At 37.3% G+C, this 16,704-nt stretch overlaps 1 protein-coding gene across 5 annotated transcripts in view; it reads left to right on the top strand.

Moving 5' to 3' along the window:
* The window catches only part of SCN2A (sodium voltage-gated channel alpha subunit 2), a 77,153-nt gene that overhangs the window by 11,209 nt on the left and 49,240 nt on the right, over nt 1-16,704 (top strand). For 4 of the 5 annotated variants that reach the window (XM_026852634.1, XM_026852631.1, XM_026852635.1 and 1 more), the window contains exons 2-4: nt 9,587-9,905; nt 13,026-13,144; nt 15,569-15,658. In XM_026852634.1, coding sequence (XP_026708435.1) covers nt 9,639-9,905; nt 13,026-13,144; nt 15,569-15,658 — 476 coding nt within the window. In that variant the 5' untranslated portion in view covers nt 9,587-9,638. Of the gene's footprint in view, nt 1-8,013; nt 8,099-9,586; nt 9,906-13,025; nt 13,145-15,568; nt 15,659-16,704 lie in introns of those variants that run through there. The other variant, XM_026852632.1, reaches the window with a different exon arrangement.

The raw sequence follows: 16,704 nt of genomic DNA, 5'->3' as shown, positions 1-16,704 counted from the left end.
GGGCGCGCCCGGCGCTGCGGCCTGCTCCGCCCGGCCTGCCTTCCCCGGCCTGCCTTCTCCTGCGCCTCCCGGGCCGCCTTCCCCTGCGCCGCCTCGTATTCCCCGTCGCCTTCCGCAGCGCCCAGTGTGTTGGCTCTGCGGGGTTAAAGGTGGAAGTGGCTTGGGGTTGAAGTGGAAGGTGGCTGCGCAGGCTACTGAGGTGGAAGGGTCCTTGGCCATTTGTCCTTGACTTGAGGGGAGTTTGGCCCCACTTTGCTGTCAGAGCCGAACCAGGGCTTATGTAAACAATAACTGAAAATCAAGCAGGGGTTTGTTCATAGGTTGTGTTGGCAACAGGAGACAGTAAGAGGCTATAAAAGTGCAAACGTACAGTGTTGGCCACAGTCACTTATCAGTAGTTTCAGAATCATGATTTACATTCATTCAAAATTGCTAGGCAGTTGTTAGGGGGATACTAAAATCTCCTACCTACCTGGTGTCTTTATCCAAAAGGATATAAATTATATATGATTGAATTTTCTGTAGTCATACTATAGTTAAGATTTAATGGAGATTTCGTTCTAAACATCTTTACATAATGCCATACTGGGAATGTTAAACTCAGGGTTCTGGTTTGTGAGGAAAGAAATCACAGCATGTTTTATTAACAGCATAAGTAGTCAGCACACTCTCCTATTCAGGCATCTGGAAATATCTAGCTCATCCCATACATATGGCACTTCTGTTATCATTACATCTTTGAATTGTATAGTCACTCTCCCCACACAAACACACTAAAAATGGATATATCTCTAGCCTGACACTTATACAAGAATGTACTTGTGGGGATACATTTCTCACAATGGGTATTGGGGCAAAGATTGATTTGATGAAAAGCCCACCTCAGCAAGATGGGTGAAAGGCCTGAATCACTTAACCAGCTTCATTTAGGGATTTGGTGAATGCTCTTCTGCATTACTTTTGTCTCCCAGGTTGCTGTTTGCTGTGGAGACAGTATATTTCTCTTTTTGTACAGGGAAACTTGAACTGTTGTTTTGAATCTTTCTCAGGTGTGAATTGCCCTTTGTTTTTTCTTCTTGTTATGGAGCACCAGAAGAGCTCATCTGAGTATGGCAGAAAGCTTATTTCACTGTGTACAAAAAAAGAAAATAAAAGAATGGTATTTTCATCAAGTGAAAAGAATAAGTTGTCTAGTGCTAGAAGGACTTAAGGGCTTCCTATCTGGAAAAACAAATAGCTTTTTTTTCATTCACTGACACTTGATTGAAAATCAGCAACTGTTCAGAGACCATTTCTGATAAAAGAGGAAAATAGATTAGGTAACTCTAACCAAATGCAAGTAATTGCCAGTTATTGCTAACAGTAAGTAATGATCAGCTGATTTTTCATACTTCCTTGGAGTACATTTTGCCATAGCTCTATGGGCAGCACCCTGAAATAAGTTTTAAAGAGGGTGAGAAAATTGGTTTGAAGGAAATTTTCCCAACAAAGTTCTTTGTATACTTATTTTCATGTTAGAGCATCCTTGCTGCACATTTTGCATAAAATGCTGTCCTGATGTTATGATGTCCATGTTGAAAGGCAGAAGGTGATCCTGGTCACCTCCTGAACTTGGAAGAGCAGTCCTGAGGCTGTTGTAACTGAATGCTAACCCAATTTGATCCCTAGATTTGCTAGTGTTTGGGCATTTTAATAAATCTTTTTGCTTTTTTATCCTACCTATAATTGGTTCTACACCAGATACAGGATCTGTGCTAATATTTGTTGACTGTACAATTGTTAGAGCTCTATTCAGCTCTAGCATTCAAACACTGAAGATCCATTTATTTGTACTTTGGTGCCTTAAGCCCTGTTGAGTTTTGCACATAGGAGAAGCAGTGGAATTTGGAAGACACTGTAGGTAGATACTCAGATAGTCCTTTACGCTTTAAAAGCAAGGGGACATACTAAGCCTCTTAATTTATTTTCTGTAGTGTGATGGATCAGCTCTTTGATCTGTCTAAAATCCAGCCACTTATTTGTAGTTTTCAGCCAGACCAGTAAGCTGTAACTGGCTAAAATGCAGAGGTGCAGAAGTGCTCAAGCCAGCACAGTGGGAAATGCCCTCAGTAAGAGTGGATGGAGAATGGGGCTGTCCCTTCTGACTGCACCATCTCCTATTGGCTTAAGATTTTCAGAAACTGCATATTCAAAGGTGACTTGCTACTTATGTATCCCTTTAAAATTCTGGACAATGTGTAGGAAGCTCTAGTTTTATATAGCTCTTCTAAGAGTCGTTTGGAAAAAAATGTTGTATAGAAACACCTACTGTTCAAATCTCACAATTCAGCACTTAGATACTGTATGAAGAGACCTCTGTCAGAGCTCTGACTACTGAACATACAGTGCAGCATAGTATGAAACACACAAACCTCAAGCACAGGAAAACTTCTTTATTTGATATTTAGTTATTTCAGCAGTGGAGTAGTGAGACCATAAATCTTAGCAGAGATATAATACCAGATGTAAACCTTCCACCTTCAGCCAGGTCAATCATGTTATACAGTCTTTCATGCAGTGCCACGGGGTGATGACACATCCAGAAGGGCTGTAGCCCTTTGAGACAGAATGGTATTTACTTTACCCATGTATACGAATAGCAGTGATGAGAGGTGCAGGTAAGAGAATGGACTATGAAATAGCTTTTCTACAGCTGATTGCTTACTTTCTTTATGTCAGGCTAGGGGAAAAGGAAAACACTGTAAGGAGAGAGAGGTGCATAAAGAGAAACTGGGGGCACATCTCTCCTATTCCACACCAATGCTTCTTTAGACACTCTTGTCTCATTTTCTGTAAAGAAGTCCTTGGGACTTTCCTCCATGTGATGTCAGTTTTTTCTATCTTGCACCCCACTGACTCCCCAAGAACTTTCTCAGCCAACAGTGACAGAAAGCAAAGCCCCTTTCTTTTCTGCTTTTCTGGTATATAAACAATAAGCACTTGGTCCCTTGAGGCCTGGGGAGAAACCTAACAGATGGAGCAGCACAAAATAGTGAGAAACCTACTTTTATTAAGACCCTTAAACAGTGAGGGTAAACACTGTTACAAGTTTCTTGATTCTTGTCCTGGTCGGTTTTGCTACAGACCTGACACTCATCAATGATGTTTCTTTTTACAAGGCCTAGCCTTTCTTAAAGCCCTTGAATGATTGTGGTGTGTCTACTCTGCTCATTCTCTGTTTTCACTGTTAAAAAGGTTTTCCTAACAAATCCCTCTTGTTGCAGTTTAACCCCACAGCCTGTTTGCCTGTATGCCAGATAAAAAGAAAACAAATTCATCCTCTTACTTGGGAAAGCTTTTTAGACATACAAAGACTGTGATTGTGTCTTACATCAATCTTTTAAATGTAAAATTAAGACAGAAAGAACTCAAATAAATACCACAATTCCTTGAGTGTTTTCTCATAAGTTATGTTTTTATTGCTGTGGCCTGAATTCTTTCCAGGTGGCCCCCATATTTTTTGAAATGTAGTACCCAATTTCACAGAATCATTCATTCAGGTTGGAAAAGACCCTTGGGATCACTGAGTCCAACCATCAGCCCTACTCTGCAAAGTTCTCCCCTACACCGCAAAGTACTCCCCTACACCATATCCCCCAACATCTCATCCCAACCACCCTTAAACACATCCAGGGATGGTGACTCCACCACCTCCCTGGGCAGCCTATTCCACTGTCTGACCACTCTTTCTGTGAAAAAAATTTTCTTAATGTCCAGTCTGAACCCCCCCTGTTGGAGTTTAAACCCTCTTGTTCTGTCACTAATTACCTGTGAGATGAGACCAGCACCAACCTCTCTACAACGTCCTTTCAGGTAGCTGTAGAGAGTGATGAGGTCTCCCCTCAGCCTTCTCCTCAAACTGAACAGTCCCAGCTCCTTCAGTCGCTCCTCACAGGATTTATTCTCCAGGCCCTTCACCAGCTTCGTTGCCCTCCTCTGCACTCACTCCAGCACCTCGATATCTCTCTCATATTGAGGTGCCCAAAACCAGACACGATACTCCAGGTGTGGCCTCACCAGTGCAGAGCACAGGGGCACTATCACCTCCCTACTTCTGCTGGTCACACTATTTCTAATACAAGCCAGGATGCCGTTGGCTTTCTCGGCCACCCGGGCACACTGCTGGCTCATGTTCAGCTGCTTGTCAGTTAGAACCCCCAGATCCTTCTCTCCCAGACAGCTCCAGCCACACCTCCCCAAGCCTGTAGCGGTGCATGGGGTTGTTGTGGCCCAAGTGCAGGACCTGGCACTCGGCCTTGTTGAAGCTCATCCCGTTGATGTTGGCCCACTGATCCAATCTGTCCACGTCTCTCTGTAGAGCCTCCCTATCCTCATGCAGATCGACACTCCCGCTCAACTTGGTGTAATCTGCAAATTTACTGATGATGCAGTTTGGACATACCACTCCAACTAGAAGAGCAGAGGATAATTTCACAACTTTATCAATCCAAGTACTTGGGTTTTTAAGGCAAGACTGAGATTTTTCACTCATGCTCTTGGTTTGTGATGCAGTAAGTACTCTAGATCTTTTCCTGCGGAGCTATTGGTGGGGTTCTGTTGCTCATCCTGTAATTTTTCATGTACTCAGTCTTTTTTGACACCATTTAATTATTTTTCAAAACATTTTAAATACTAGTACTGTCCTCCTGTTTACCTGTAGCTCTCCCAGTTTCATGTCATCTGCAAAGCTAGCAAACATTTTTTTCAGTCATCTCGATCACCATGAATAATTTAGTAGTATGGTGTTTTAAGTATCACGGGGGAAGAGGAGACAGGAATTTCTTTAGATTCAGTGTATTTGATTAAATGTATACTATTTACAAGTTTAAATATATACTATTTACAAGAAAAAAAGCTCCTTTTTCCCTTTTCTACCCCTTTTGCAAAAAATACTATTTCATTTTAGATCATAAACTTCAGGGTTTTTTTTAAGATTAAAGTTCTTAGAGTAGTATTAACATATTTTGCAAACTACAGAAAATGCCACAGTAATGTATGCTTTGGTCAGAGTTGCTTGTCACTGTTACAATTTTGGGAGAGATTTTATTTAAAATTTAATTAATTCTTTCAGCAAAGAAAATGGAACTATGCCAATGTAATCTGCTCCTATCACAAAGTTGGGAGGCATTGTCAAAGAATGAGCAAGCTGTTATACAGAAAGGAGTAGATGAGCTTGATGACTGGTGTTACTGGAATGAGATGAAATTCAGAACTATAAATGAAAAGTCATGCACTTAGGGAAAATTCTAATATAGTACAGGAACACACAGCTGGAGAGTAAAAGGATCACAGAACCACAGAAAGACGGCAAGTTGCCACTTGTTCATTTTAATGCTTCACTTTAACATTGAACAAAGACAGTTACTTTTTACGGATTTCTCAGAAGTTGCTAATCTGTTTTCCTTCTGATTTTATTAATCAGGATTATCTGTAGATGAAGGGCTCCTAGATAGACAGGAAGAGACTCAGAAGTTTCTCTCAGCTCGGTACTGTCAAAAATCATTCACCTTCCTGTACAGTTTCTTTACATATGACACTTAACACTTCTTGAGCTCTACCCTTATATGGGCCATGAGTGTATGGCCAGATGATTAAAAGACAAAGTACACTTCAGGCTTTCAGGTGTGCCATAGTAGTGGGAAGGTGGATACCACTGGGGATAAAATTATTCATAAAATGTACTCACGGCTGTAGGTAGAAAGCTAGACAGAAGTCGGAAGTTACCTATTACCAGAATTATTCTTACTCCATGTTTATAGTTTAGGTAAATTTTGACCCTGTTTGAACAATGCAGGTTATGTTGGATTGGTTTCTGATTGATGTTTACTACTTGATTTGATAATTTTCCCTTCCTATCTCTACTAATTTTATCTGTTATATTTACTATAGCTATGTAGTATCTGATTATTTTAATATATTTTAAAGATTGTTACTAGCTTCTCTAGATGTACTCCTCTTTAGGAATATATATATTTCTCTTTTAGACTGCAAAGATCATATTGCATTTCCCGCCTGCTCTGTCTCTCTAAAATGCTTCTTTTCACCTTACAGTCCAAGATTGTAGACCCAAGCATCTAAGGCAATGGCATACAATGTCCCACTGACTATTTGCTTTTTGTTTTTACTTTTCACTGCCCTTCCTAACACTACACATGTAGATTGTATAGCACTGGTGGAAATCAGATTGACATATCAGATAATTTCAGACCCATACAATAAGAAACAAATAATCAAACACTAATTTAATAATCCACTAAAGGCAGAATGAAGCTCCTTTTCCATATTGTGTGAATTAGCCCAGCTTTTCAGGTACTTGTTTTACTGTAACTTTCATGAGAAGTTGCACAAACACATATGTACATTTCCACACATATAAATAATCAAAATACTTTTGTAGTTAGAAGCTCCTTTACTTCTGAGAATCTGTGCTGTCTCATAATCTCTTATTTTGAGACTGCAGAGCAGTTCCAAGTAAACCACAGTCCTAATTAGAGCCAGCCAGAAATTTTCATCCAAAGCTTTTAAAAAACAATAAATAATTGGTTACATGTAATTGTTTGCAAAATTTCTATTGATTTGATTGAATCATTTGTGAAATTAGAAAACCCTATCAAATAAAAGACCTTTCTAAAAAGACTTTTAACATTATTTTAAAATATTGTGCAATGTTTAAATGATTCAAAACCAAATAGATACTTCTGATATGGTTAAATTATATTTCTCCTTTGACACATTTTTTCTTAGTTGCTGAAAATGTCAAATCCACTATTTTGATCCAGACAAACTGTTCATTCTCTCACCACAATTACTAAAGAACCAAATTATCAATATTTGTCTCGTCATTGTCCTTTTTTCAAAGCCACAGTGGCATTTCTACAGCTACTGTATTCTTTCCTTCTCCAACCTCTCTCAGTTTAGAGTGACTCCTTGCTTTTTATTACTTTCCACAGCTTCTTTAGTCCTCTTTGCAGCTGAAGGAAAGGAGATGGCAGAGGGACAGAAATAAAAGACTGCCTGAAGGTCTGAATCTATAGATACAGGAATGTGTTGCTTAAAAAGTTTAAGAGATTTGGGTACATGTAGGAGAAGGAGGGAAGGGCAGAAGGTTGATGGTGGGGAAGGAGAGAGGCTAAAAAAGTGGTATCGGTGCAGCGGGAGAAAAAGTATACAAATCAGCGTAGAAAATACAGAGAAAGGAGGCGAATGAAGAGAGGTGGGATGGCATTTCGGTGGAGTGGTGCCCGCCCAAAGATGATGTCTTATTGATTTGCCACATGGGAGGGGCCTATAGTGCTCCTGATCATGTAGTCTTCCCCCCGCTACAGTGGGTGATTTCTGTACAGGCATTCACCACTGCAGTGCGCACTCATAACTGCCATCCTTCCCTCCCTCTCATTGCTGGCTTTTGCAGATTTAGAAAGAATGTACAGCAAATATATTGTATAAATTTCTTTTAGAAAACCAATACAAGCTATAGTTTAAAATAATCCAGACTGCCGATAGTCCAGAACAACTGCTTTGGCTCTACACTCTCTGTGCAACCTCCATTTTTCTATTTCTCTTACTTTGCTATCCCTCCTACTTTCTTTCTATGTCACCATCACAGTTTTAACAGCTATGGCCTCATCAGCAGTAGCTGCTATATATTCAAAAGAAATTCTGAGAATCCTGAGACCTGTCTGGTTATATAAAATCGTGTATTTTAGTCCCAGATTCTCAGTTTAAAGAAGCGTTCGAGCATACAAAAATTCTTTACCATGTCTAACAAGAATCTATGGATGTATATCAGTACCATCTAGTGGCAATAAAAATTATAGCACTCAGTAGGCTCGCACAGGAAATGTCAGATTTGACTTCAATAACCAGGATCCTTCAGCAGGAAGTTAGGTGTGGTCTGTAGAAGGAGACTTTAAAAAAAAAAAAAGAAAAAAAAGAAAAAAAAAAAAAAAAAAAAAAAAAAAAAAAAAAAAAAAAAAAAAAGGAAAAGACATGATGGAATTTTAGCTGCAGTCTTCCTTGGTGCCATTCCAAACCCACATAAGTGCAAGATTCTTCACTGGTAATTAATTTTTAATTCTTTCCTGCAGTATTAAAACAGGATTATGCCTTTCCCCCCCTGTAATTAACAGCAAAATCTAACAAGATTCTGCAGCAGGACCACTTTCCTTTTCCTAATTAACCCTTCTGCTGCTACTAGTCCATGCAGCTTCCAGCAGCAGTTTGCTACAGCCCGTCCATGACAGGATGCACCAGGTGCATCTGCCTGCAATGGAAGAGCATGCTCCTGGGGGACCTGCAGGACTTGGGATGTGTGTGGATGTCTGTGTAGGTGTAAATGGCTATGTGCATATGGTTGAAAAGGAGGAGAGAACATCGTGTTGCAGCTTATTTATCAGGCTTCAAAAATATGAATTTGCTGCAGCTGTGCTGGTGTAGGTGTATTTAGCAAGACAGTAAAATAGGATCATGCTGATGGTATTCTAACTATTGCACTGTTTTAATTTGATAATTGTTTCATGGGTGTATTGTCTTACACAGAAGTTGTTACTTTTTTATTGCATTTGCTATATTTTGAATGTGCTTACTCAGGAGAAGGACTCGAGAAAAATTCTTGAAGGCTATGGCAGAGATCCCGTTTATGATTTCAGATCAAAGTATTTGCATTAGGAATATTTTCCACTTGTTCTTTTTAACTGAACTGTCTGGAGACGTTAAGAAGAGATGGTTCAGCTCTTGTTAGTGAAAATTGTGAAAAATATATGCAATTGGCATGTTATCAGACAAAAGATCGAAGTGGAGTGTGTAATGATTAAAGATCGGTTTTGTCTAATTCAGCAATTCTTCCAGTGCACAGCGTGTTGCCAGGCAGGGGATCTGAATACAGGTGCTTATGCCTGAATCTTGTTTCCTGAGCTGGCAGCTCTGCAAAGGCAGCATATTTGTATCTGAAGAGAAGGAGCATCTCACATTGCATTCAGCTGATCCCTCTGGCCTTACGTGGCAGTAGTGGATTCTAGGAGTCATTTCTAGTCCTTATAGGTAGAGGGAGGGTTGGTCCAAGGTGCAGCATTCAGGATGATAAAGAGGTGAATTGTCAGGAGTCTCACTCCTCAGCATCAAACCAGAAACACTTCAGAGCTGTTAATTCCTCACACTAAATGTGGTGGAAAACACCTCCTACTTTATTCACTGGAATGGATAGCATTACCCTTGATAAAGGCAAGAAGATATTACTGTCTTTTATGTGACTTTTTTTTATACATTCTATAGAATTGGCAATATATCATTACAAGCACTAAGTGAATTTTAAACTAAATGTTTTAAGAATTGATACCTTCAAGACAACTCTAAGAGACCAGCTGAAAAGGAACATGGTTTGTCTTGCAATAAAAACAAATTTTAAAATCCATTTCACAGAAGCCTCCTATTGGATGATAATGACTGAATTTAATAAGATGTCCCACAGAAAATTCTGTGAAGGTATATTCCTTTACATTGTAGCTATTGGTGTTGCTCTAAATTTTTTCCTTGTCTTTTCTGGTTTTAGCACTTTTTTATGAGAGAGGCTGAACAGTAATTAAGAGGTGCAGGATGAAAAGATGGCACAATCAGTGCTGGTACCACCAGGACCTGACAGCTTCCGCTATTTCACAAGAGAATCACTTGCAGCTATCGAGCAGCGTATCAATGAAGAAAAAGCTAAAAAATCCAAACAAGAACGCAAAGATGATGATGATGAAGATGGCCCAAAGCCAAATAGTGACTTGGAGGCAGGAAAGACGCTACCATTTATTTACGGTGACATACCTCCTGGAATGGTGTCCGAGCCCTTGGAAGACCTGGACCCATACTATATCAATAAAAAAGTGAGTGTATTGTATATTTCTATCAGACTTTAAGAAGATTAAAATAGAAGGAACCTCCTATAGACATAGTCTTTCCAGTATTTTGGTCCTGGTCTTTACTTCTAATACATTCCCCCGCATCTGATTTCATGTAACAGAAATCTCAGTTGTATGAACAGAAGTTAGTAATGAAAGTTTGTGGGACCTGGTCTATTGGTAGATATGTATTCAGGTTTATTCTAATATACTTGGCATTTTACTAAAATTTGTGACTTTCAATGGTTTGTACACAGGAGAATAGAAGAAGTAGCACAGGGGTTATCTTTAGAATTTTTCTTTTATTAATTGCTGTATTATAGATGTGAAAGGAGCAGATCTTCACTATGAAACCCATCTCAAAGGTAGCTAGACACCTCCTTGCTAGGTTTCTTCACTGTCATGTGGAAGGCCTAGGTTGCATTCTCATTGCTGGGAAGGATAGGGAAGTATGTAAAGGCAATATCTCAGGATATGCCAGAGATCATCCTCTTCCACTTTGTACTCTATAGAGGCTTCATTTGTCCAACTTAGTCTGGGTGAAATATTTTTCATATCCGGATTTATATTGTTCTATGATCATCAAAGAGAAGGCATTTAAAACAGGGACATAAATAAAGAGGAGACAGGAATTCCTTTTGGAGTGTTGACAGAATGTTACATAATTTTATAAAGATTTTATAGAGATGTTACTTTTTTAAAAAATAAACTCATATATTCTCTTTTTGTTTGAAGTAAAAACAACAACTGTTGTGGCCAAGCACAAAAGTGCTGAACTTTAGACTTTTGACCATATGGCCTTGGGTTTCCTCCAGAATTCATGTCCCTCAGATTTTGTCATCATATGTATTGCACCATCATAATTTTACCAGTAAAGAAGTTGTTACTGATTTTTTCTTTTTGTTTTTATGTCTTCAAATATTTTTTTATTGTGCTTTCTTTCCTGTAGAAATTAGCTACTGAATAAAACCCAGTGAATTAAACAAACAAACAAACAAAAAACCAAACAAACATGAAAGTAAAAAAACCTACCTCAAAGAAAAAGGAAGAAAATCCACAAGAATTGTTAGGAGTCCAACTTGAACTCAGTAAAAAAATACAAATGAAGATACTTCCTGCTGGGATTAGTGGTATGCCTCGCCACTGATATGTTGGAACAATAACAATATAGGCATACTGTCATAAACTAAACACATGGAACAGCTTTTAAAAATCAGATGTACCTTAAATGTTCATTGGAGAATTTCTAAAACTCAATTCATGCTATGGAGAATCGTGTTAAATTTGAAAACAAGGTTTTCAATTAAGTATTGTGAACTGCTCCCTTTACTCAAGTGATTTACCCTGTTGAAATCTGGAAGTCAGGCAAATGGAATTTGAGTCGAAGTGCTGATTTCTTTCTTTCCCAGTTCTGCAGTAGTAAAAATCTAAATTCAGTGCTGGAAATCCTGAAGTTAGCACATGTAATATCATGCTTTAGAAACAACAAAAGTCATTCTGCAGTTAAGCGTGGATGTGGAGTAAAATCCTGCTGAATTGCTTGTTCCTGAATTGAGAAATGCACAGCAGTTATCTTGATCTTTTCCAGAAGCATAGTGATTTCTAGTAGGAGATGTAAGACTCCAAACTATATGAGCATTGCAATTATAATTTCTCCTATTATTTTTCTTGGTGTTTGCATATCTTTGAACATCCTTGTTTAGGTCGGGCTCCATTTTAGTTTTTCAATATGTCTTGATGATTCAGCATCACACAAATGATGCTTCATCAGAGGTTTTGTCAGAGTAAAGGGATCAGAAAACATTAAAAACTCTGATTTGAGGGAATATTTTCTTGAACTCCAGGAAGAATATTAATAGAGTTGAAAAGCAATGGTAGTGAAGAGTACATTACAGAGCAATCCTTTCTCCTCTACAACAAAGGACCAAAGTATGGCTTGAGAATCAATGGGTATCTGGGAGTGAAAATATGTTCAGTTTGGAAGTGCTGAAATTATTATTTCAGGCAGAGGGAGGCATTCTGATTTTAGGATTTCAGCTGCTGTATTTGGCACACCTGCTCAGAAAGCAGAGCATAATCTTTACAAATGCTGCCCTCTGATTCCAGCTGAGGCAGATCATGGCTACTGGCTGTGCTCCAGGTTTACATGGCTTATGTTCCCTTTGGGCTTTTTAGGGCTGCCACAATGCTAGCTAGATCCAGTTACCTTCAGTGAGCATGAACTGTTACCCATGTGTAGAAAGATGATAGATAGGAATTTCTCAAAATGCGTGGAAATCTAAATGATTTTAAAACTTACTGCATGTTAAATAAAGGCTTTATTCTTCTTTATTTCCCAGGTTTTAAGAAAACTATTACATTTCTAAATGCTTTTTAAAATGTTGGTAGTATGCATGAGTTATTGCTGAAACTGTGGAGAGACAGTAAAAATACATGGATTATTAAATTCTGTATTAGTTAAAAGTAAAGTATGACATAGAAACAGAATTGCAGGTGTGAAACTCTCACAAGAAATAGTTGAGAAGCAATACGTTATTCTTTTCTTGGAGTACAGCAACAACTATTCAGTACATTAGTGTTATGTTGAAAAACTGGTTATTGAACACTCTCAATTTCCTTATTTTCATGAAGATCACTCTTGAAATTTAGATCACTTAGTAGTACTATTTTCTTAGTACTTTGATGTGATAATTAATGCTGGTTATTTGATTCGGGGAATGTTGGAAGTTTTAATGGCTCTCATTTTTTTAAAGTTATGTACCTCAGTGTATGTATCATAAAGTATAAAAAGTATACTAATTCTTCAAATATTATGTGTGTTTGTGCCTTATATACCTGTCTTTGTTTTCTAGCTAGCAATATGAGGATTACTTGTGATACCTAAATAAATGTATTCAAATGATTTAATGCAATTATATTTATAGTAATTTAGCTGGATTCTACTATGTGTGAACTGGACAAGGGGATTGTGATTCTGGGGGAGGAGTAAATGGAAGAAAAGTTTGACTAGATATGATTAATGATGAAATGAAAATTATTCTGGGTTTGAACTTGTAACTTGGTATCTTTTAAATGTTGTTTCTCATTCTGTGTTTCTTTTTCCAGACCTTTATAGTATTGAATAAAGGGAAGGCAATATTCCGATTCAGTGCCACCTCTGCCCTGTACATGTTAACTCCTTTCAATCCTCTTAGAAAAATAGCTATTAAGATTTTGGTACATTCATATCCTTTTCAAGTGGTTAGCCTGAAACTGTAGTGAATGAGATGTTACTTAGTATTTAAATCATTCTCTAACATGTCTCAGGATCAATATGATCTATAGTGCTTTGTCTGTCTTCTACTATTTCCGTCTTCTATCTTTCTTTTTCTTATTACCTTTTTACAATTGTGTTCATTGATGGATCTTAATATAGTAATATCAGAAGCCAACCAGTCATCGTCTTCTATGATTTCTTCCTGTGTCTTTTTTCTTCCCCCACCTATTTTTTCCCTTCCCTCTTATTTTTCCTGTAATCACAACATCTTTTTTAATCTTTTTCCCTCCTCCACATTTTTCATAAACTGCAGATATATTGCTCAAAATACTTTTAGTTCTTCACTGACACTTTGTGTTAAAAATCAGATCTTTGATCCCAGCTTTGTGCTTCAATTAACATTTTGTGAAAATATGGTTTTATTATTCCTTTTCATTTTCTGATTCAGATCACTATTGCAGAAGGATAGGTTGGTAAAATAGCTTAGATTTCTTGTTTTATTATACATTCTTAGTCCTCTGTGTATCTTACCTGTCTATTTTATTTCTTGATCATTATTGCATTATGCACTCATAATCATGTAGATGTTTTAATTTCAGGCTTCAAGTAGGTTGTAAGAGTTCCACATTGCAGGCAGAGATTTGCAAAGCTAAATGATCTAGATAATGACTTATCTAGTAATTTATCTTTTTCAGTGTTTTGATAGCTGACTTTAGTAGGCATCCCATAGTTTTGTGTGTAGCATTACATATAAGGATCCTGAGATCATGGATAACTCTTGAAAGGATTTTTTTCAATCTTGGTATAATGGAAGTCTGATAATTACAGAGGTTGTTATGTGTTGGATGTTGTTATCAGTGGCTGGCCTACAAATGACTTCAGAAGTCATCATGACACTACATAGCCTGTTTCGTATTTGCTTGCTACAGTTGTCACTACAAATAATTATTTGTCAATTATATGACACTCCTTAACATGTTACAGACCATTATTCAATCACATGTGGTAATGGAATATCATGGGACTGAGATGGTGGTGAAGAGCTAGAGTCACCAAAGTCAGAATGTTAAAAAACTTTGTTTAAAATTGCAGGAATGTATATTCTAGTTATTTCTCCACTGATGAAAGAATAGTGAGGATTTGCAACTCTGAGATGACATTTCATCTAAAAGGAAAGCCTATGTAAAATACAGGCTTGTGAAACACTCTTATAAGACATTATTTTTTATGTTTTTAAAATACCTTTCTTTTTCTTCTGCTCCATTCATATATGAATTACATAGTGAGAAGACAAATTCTGAATAAAGGATTTGAAATATATATGCTGAGCAGAAAACCCAAAGAATTGTTGAATGTAATGCCACAGTTGTTTGACAGTTCAGAAGGCAGAAGTATTTACTGTCGCTTGAAGTTTTTTCATTAATGTAGACATGCAAAGAAAACTTTGTGAGGGGAATCTCACATTACTTCCTACTCCATTATACTTGGATTTCTGTTTAGGAGCACCGTGTGAACCTGCATTTTAGTTACAGAAGCTAAAGCTCTTCTCAAAATCGAGCTTTGTCCTCTTTCTAGTTTTAGGTGATATTGCCATCATGTGGACGGTTTGTGCATGTGTGGTTTTCATTTTCGTGTTTTTATTTTGATTTCTAAGAATGTCATCAGTCCTGAGAGTGAAAGGTTGTAGATCCAGAGCAGTTCTGTTAAAACCAATGAAATGTTCTATGATTTGGACCTGTTCTGGAATTCTTTTTTAGATTTCTTCTTTTGTGAATATCACATGCCCTCCATATATAAAGCAAACAGTAATAAAATACTTTTCTCTGTAAAATTTCCCTAGGCTTATCCTCCTGTGATAACTAGCTTTCAATATATGTATCATAAGCATAAGCAAATCATAAGCAAAAATGTTGATACATGCCAAATTTTATGGTGAAACATAAAAGAAGAAAGGTGAAGAAAATGTATTTTTCCCTGTTTTGCATACATGAAATAGATCAGATTTTTTCTAGATCATCCAAAATAAATGCTTTTTGTGTTACTCCACTAAATTAGAAGCTAGTGCTTCAAAATTTCACATTTTTTTCCAAATAATAAAAATATTCACATTTCCTTATTCAAAAGAAAAAAATCATCTAAGGTCTTCTTAAAATTAAGGGTTGGTTTTTTATAACATCTTTAAGATTTTCTAATTCTTAGTATGTGATTATTCTCTTTTAGCCATAAAGCAGTGACTGTAGAAGCTTTAGCATATTTGGGGATTTTCCCTGAGTGTTAACAGAGCAGTGGAGGGATAAATAGCTCCTGATAGTGGAAATCTGCCAAAGCAGCATGTTATTTGATACTCTTTTTATGAGATTTTCTGGCTTACATTCCTTAACTCTTAACCTACATTATTCAGCATGCTTATCATGTGCACTATTTTGACCAACTGTGTATTTATGACCATGAGTAACCCTCCAGACTGGACTAAGAATGTAGAGTAAGTTAAATGGATTTTCTCTGAATAATAATCAGTAATCTGAAATATACTGGTGGAAATTATATTATATTAGGATGGCATCTGCTGGCAGCAGCTACCTGTTTGGCATATCCTTTCAGCAGCTATTCTGATGCTAGTTTCTTTTGTGTAATATTAAATGCGTATATTTTGCAACACGTGCCTCATTGCAAGTTGTTCATTGTCACCCTCTGTGGTACTAGATGGGGAATGTAAGAAGAGAAGCTAGTCTTATAACCGTGCAAAAAAGTGGATTATAAATATTTTCCACTGCATTCTGTGTTATGTCTGTGCAAGAATGCTGGGAAATACACTCTTCCATCTGCATTGCAATAACTGTTTCTGGTAAAGGGGTCATCTAATGGATGGCAGCGTTCTCCATAGTGCAGCTTTCCTTTACCAAAGACAATCTAACAATGGAAAGCTTGTATGAAAAATGAGCTATTAAAGAAGTGTTGTTGGCTGATCTTCCCATAGGAAAAGGTCCAGTGTGACATAAGCTACTTGGTACCAGTATACAGTTGGTGCATATATTGTGATAGTTCCAAAGCTGTAAACCACAGTGTGAAACACTGCTCTTCATGGTGCTTCATTTTTGCAGAAGTGTTTTTTGCTTCTGCTTCATTCCGGACTGCTTTGGATGACACATACCTGTTTAATCTTTTGTAATCAAAAGTGAAATCGCAGGACTATTACAAATCAGTGGAGGCATTCTCATTTTGAGTTCAGTATGAACATATATTCAGGATGTCTAGCATGTAGTAAATATTTATGAATAAAGATAGCTAGCTTGAATATTTCTTCATGTCATTATATTGTGCTATTTAGATATACAACAGAAGTCCTCATCTTTTGAGTAAAGTTGTGCAGAAAAGACATTTTTAGTGATTGAACTGAAAAAATTCACATTAGAAAACTGGTTTCAGGTTGGCTCAAGTTGGTAAACCAGTTCAAGCCTTTTAAGCAGTTTAATTTGATTTGTTTTCCATTAAATATATAAATGAAACTAAATTTCTAGATTACATAAT

This window comes from Athene cunicularia (genome assembly GCF_003259725.1).
Source record: "Athene cunicularia isolate RWA chromosome 7 unlocalized genomic scaffold, athCun1 chr7_part1, whole genome shotgun sequence".
Classification (NCBI taxonomy): Eukaryota; Metazoa; Chordata; class Aves; order Strigiformes; family Strigidae; genus Athene; species Athene cunicularia.
Note: the sequence above shows the minus strand (reverse complement) of the source record. Positions and strands in the feature narration are given on the sequence as shown.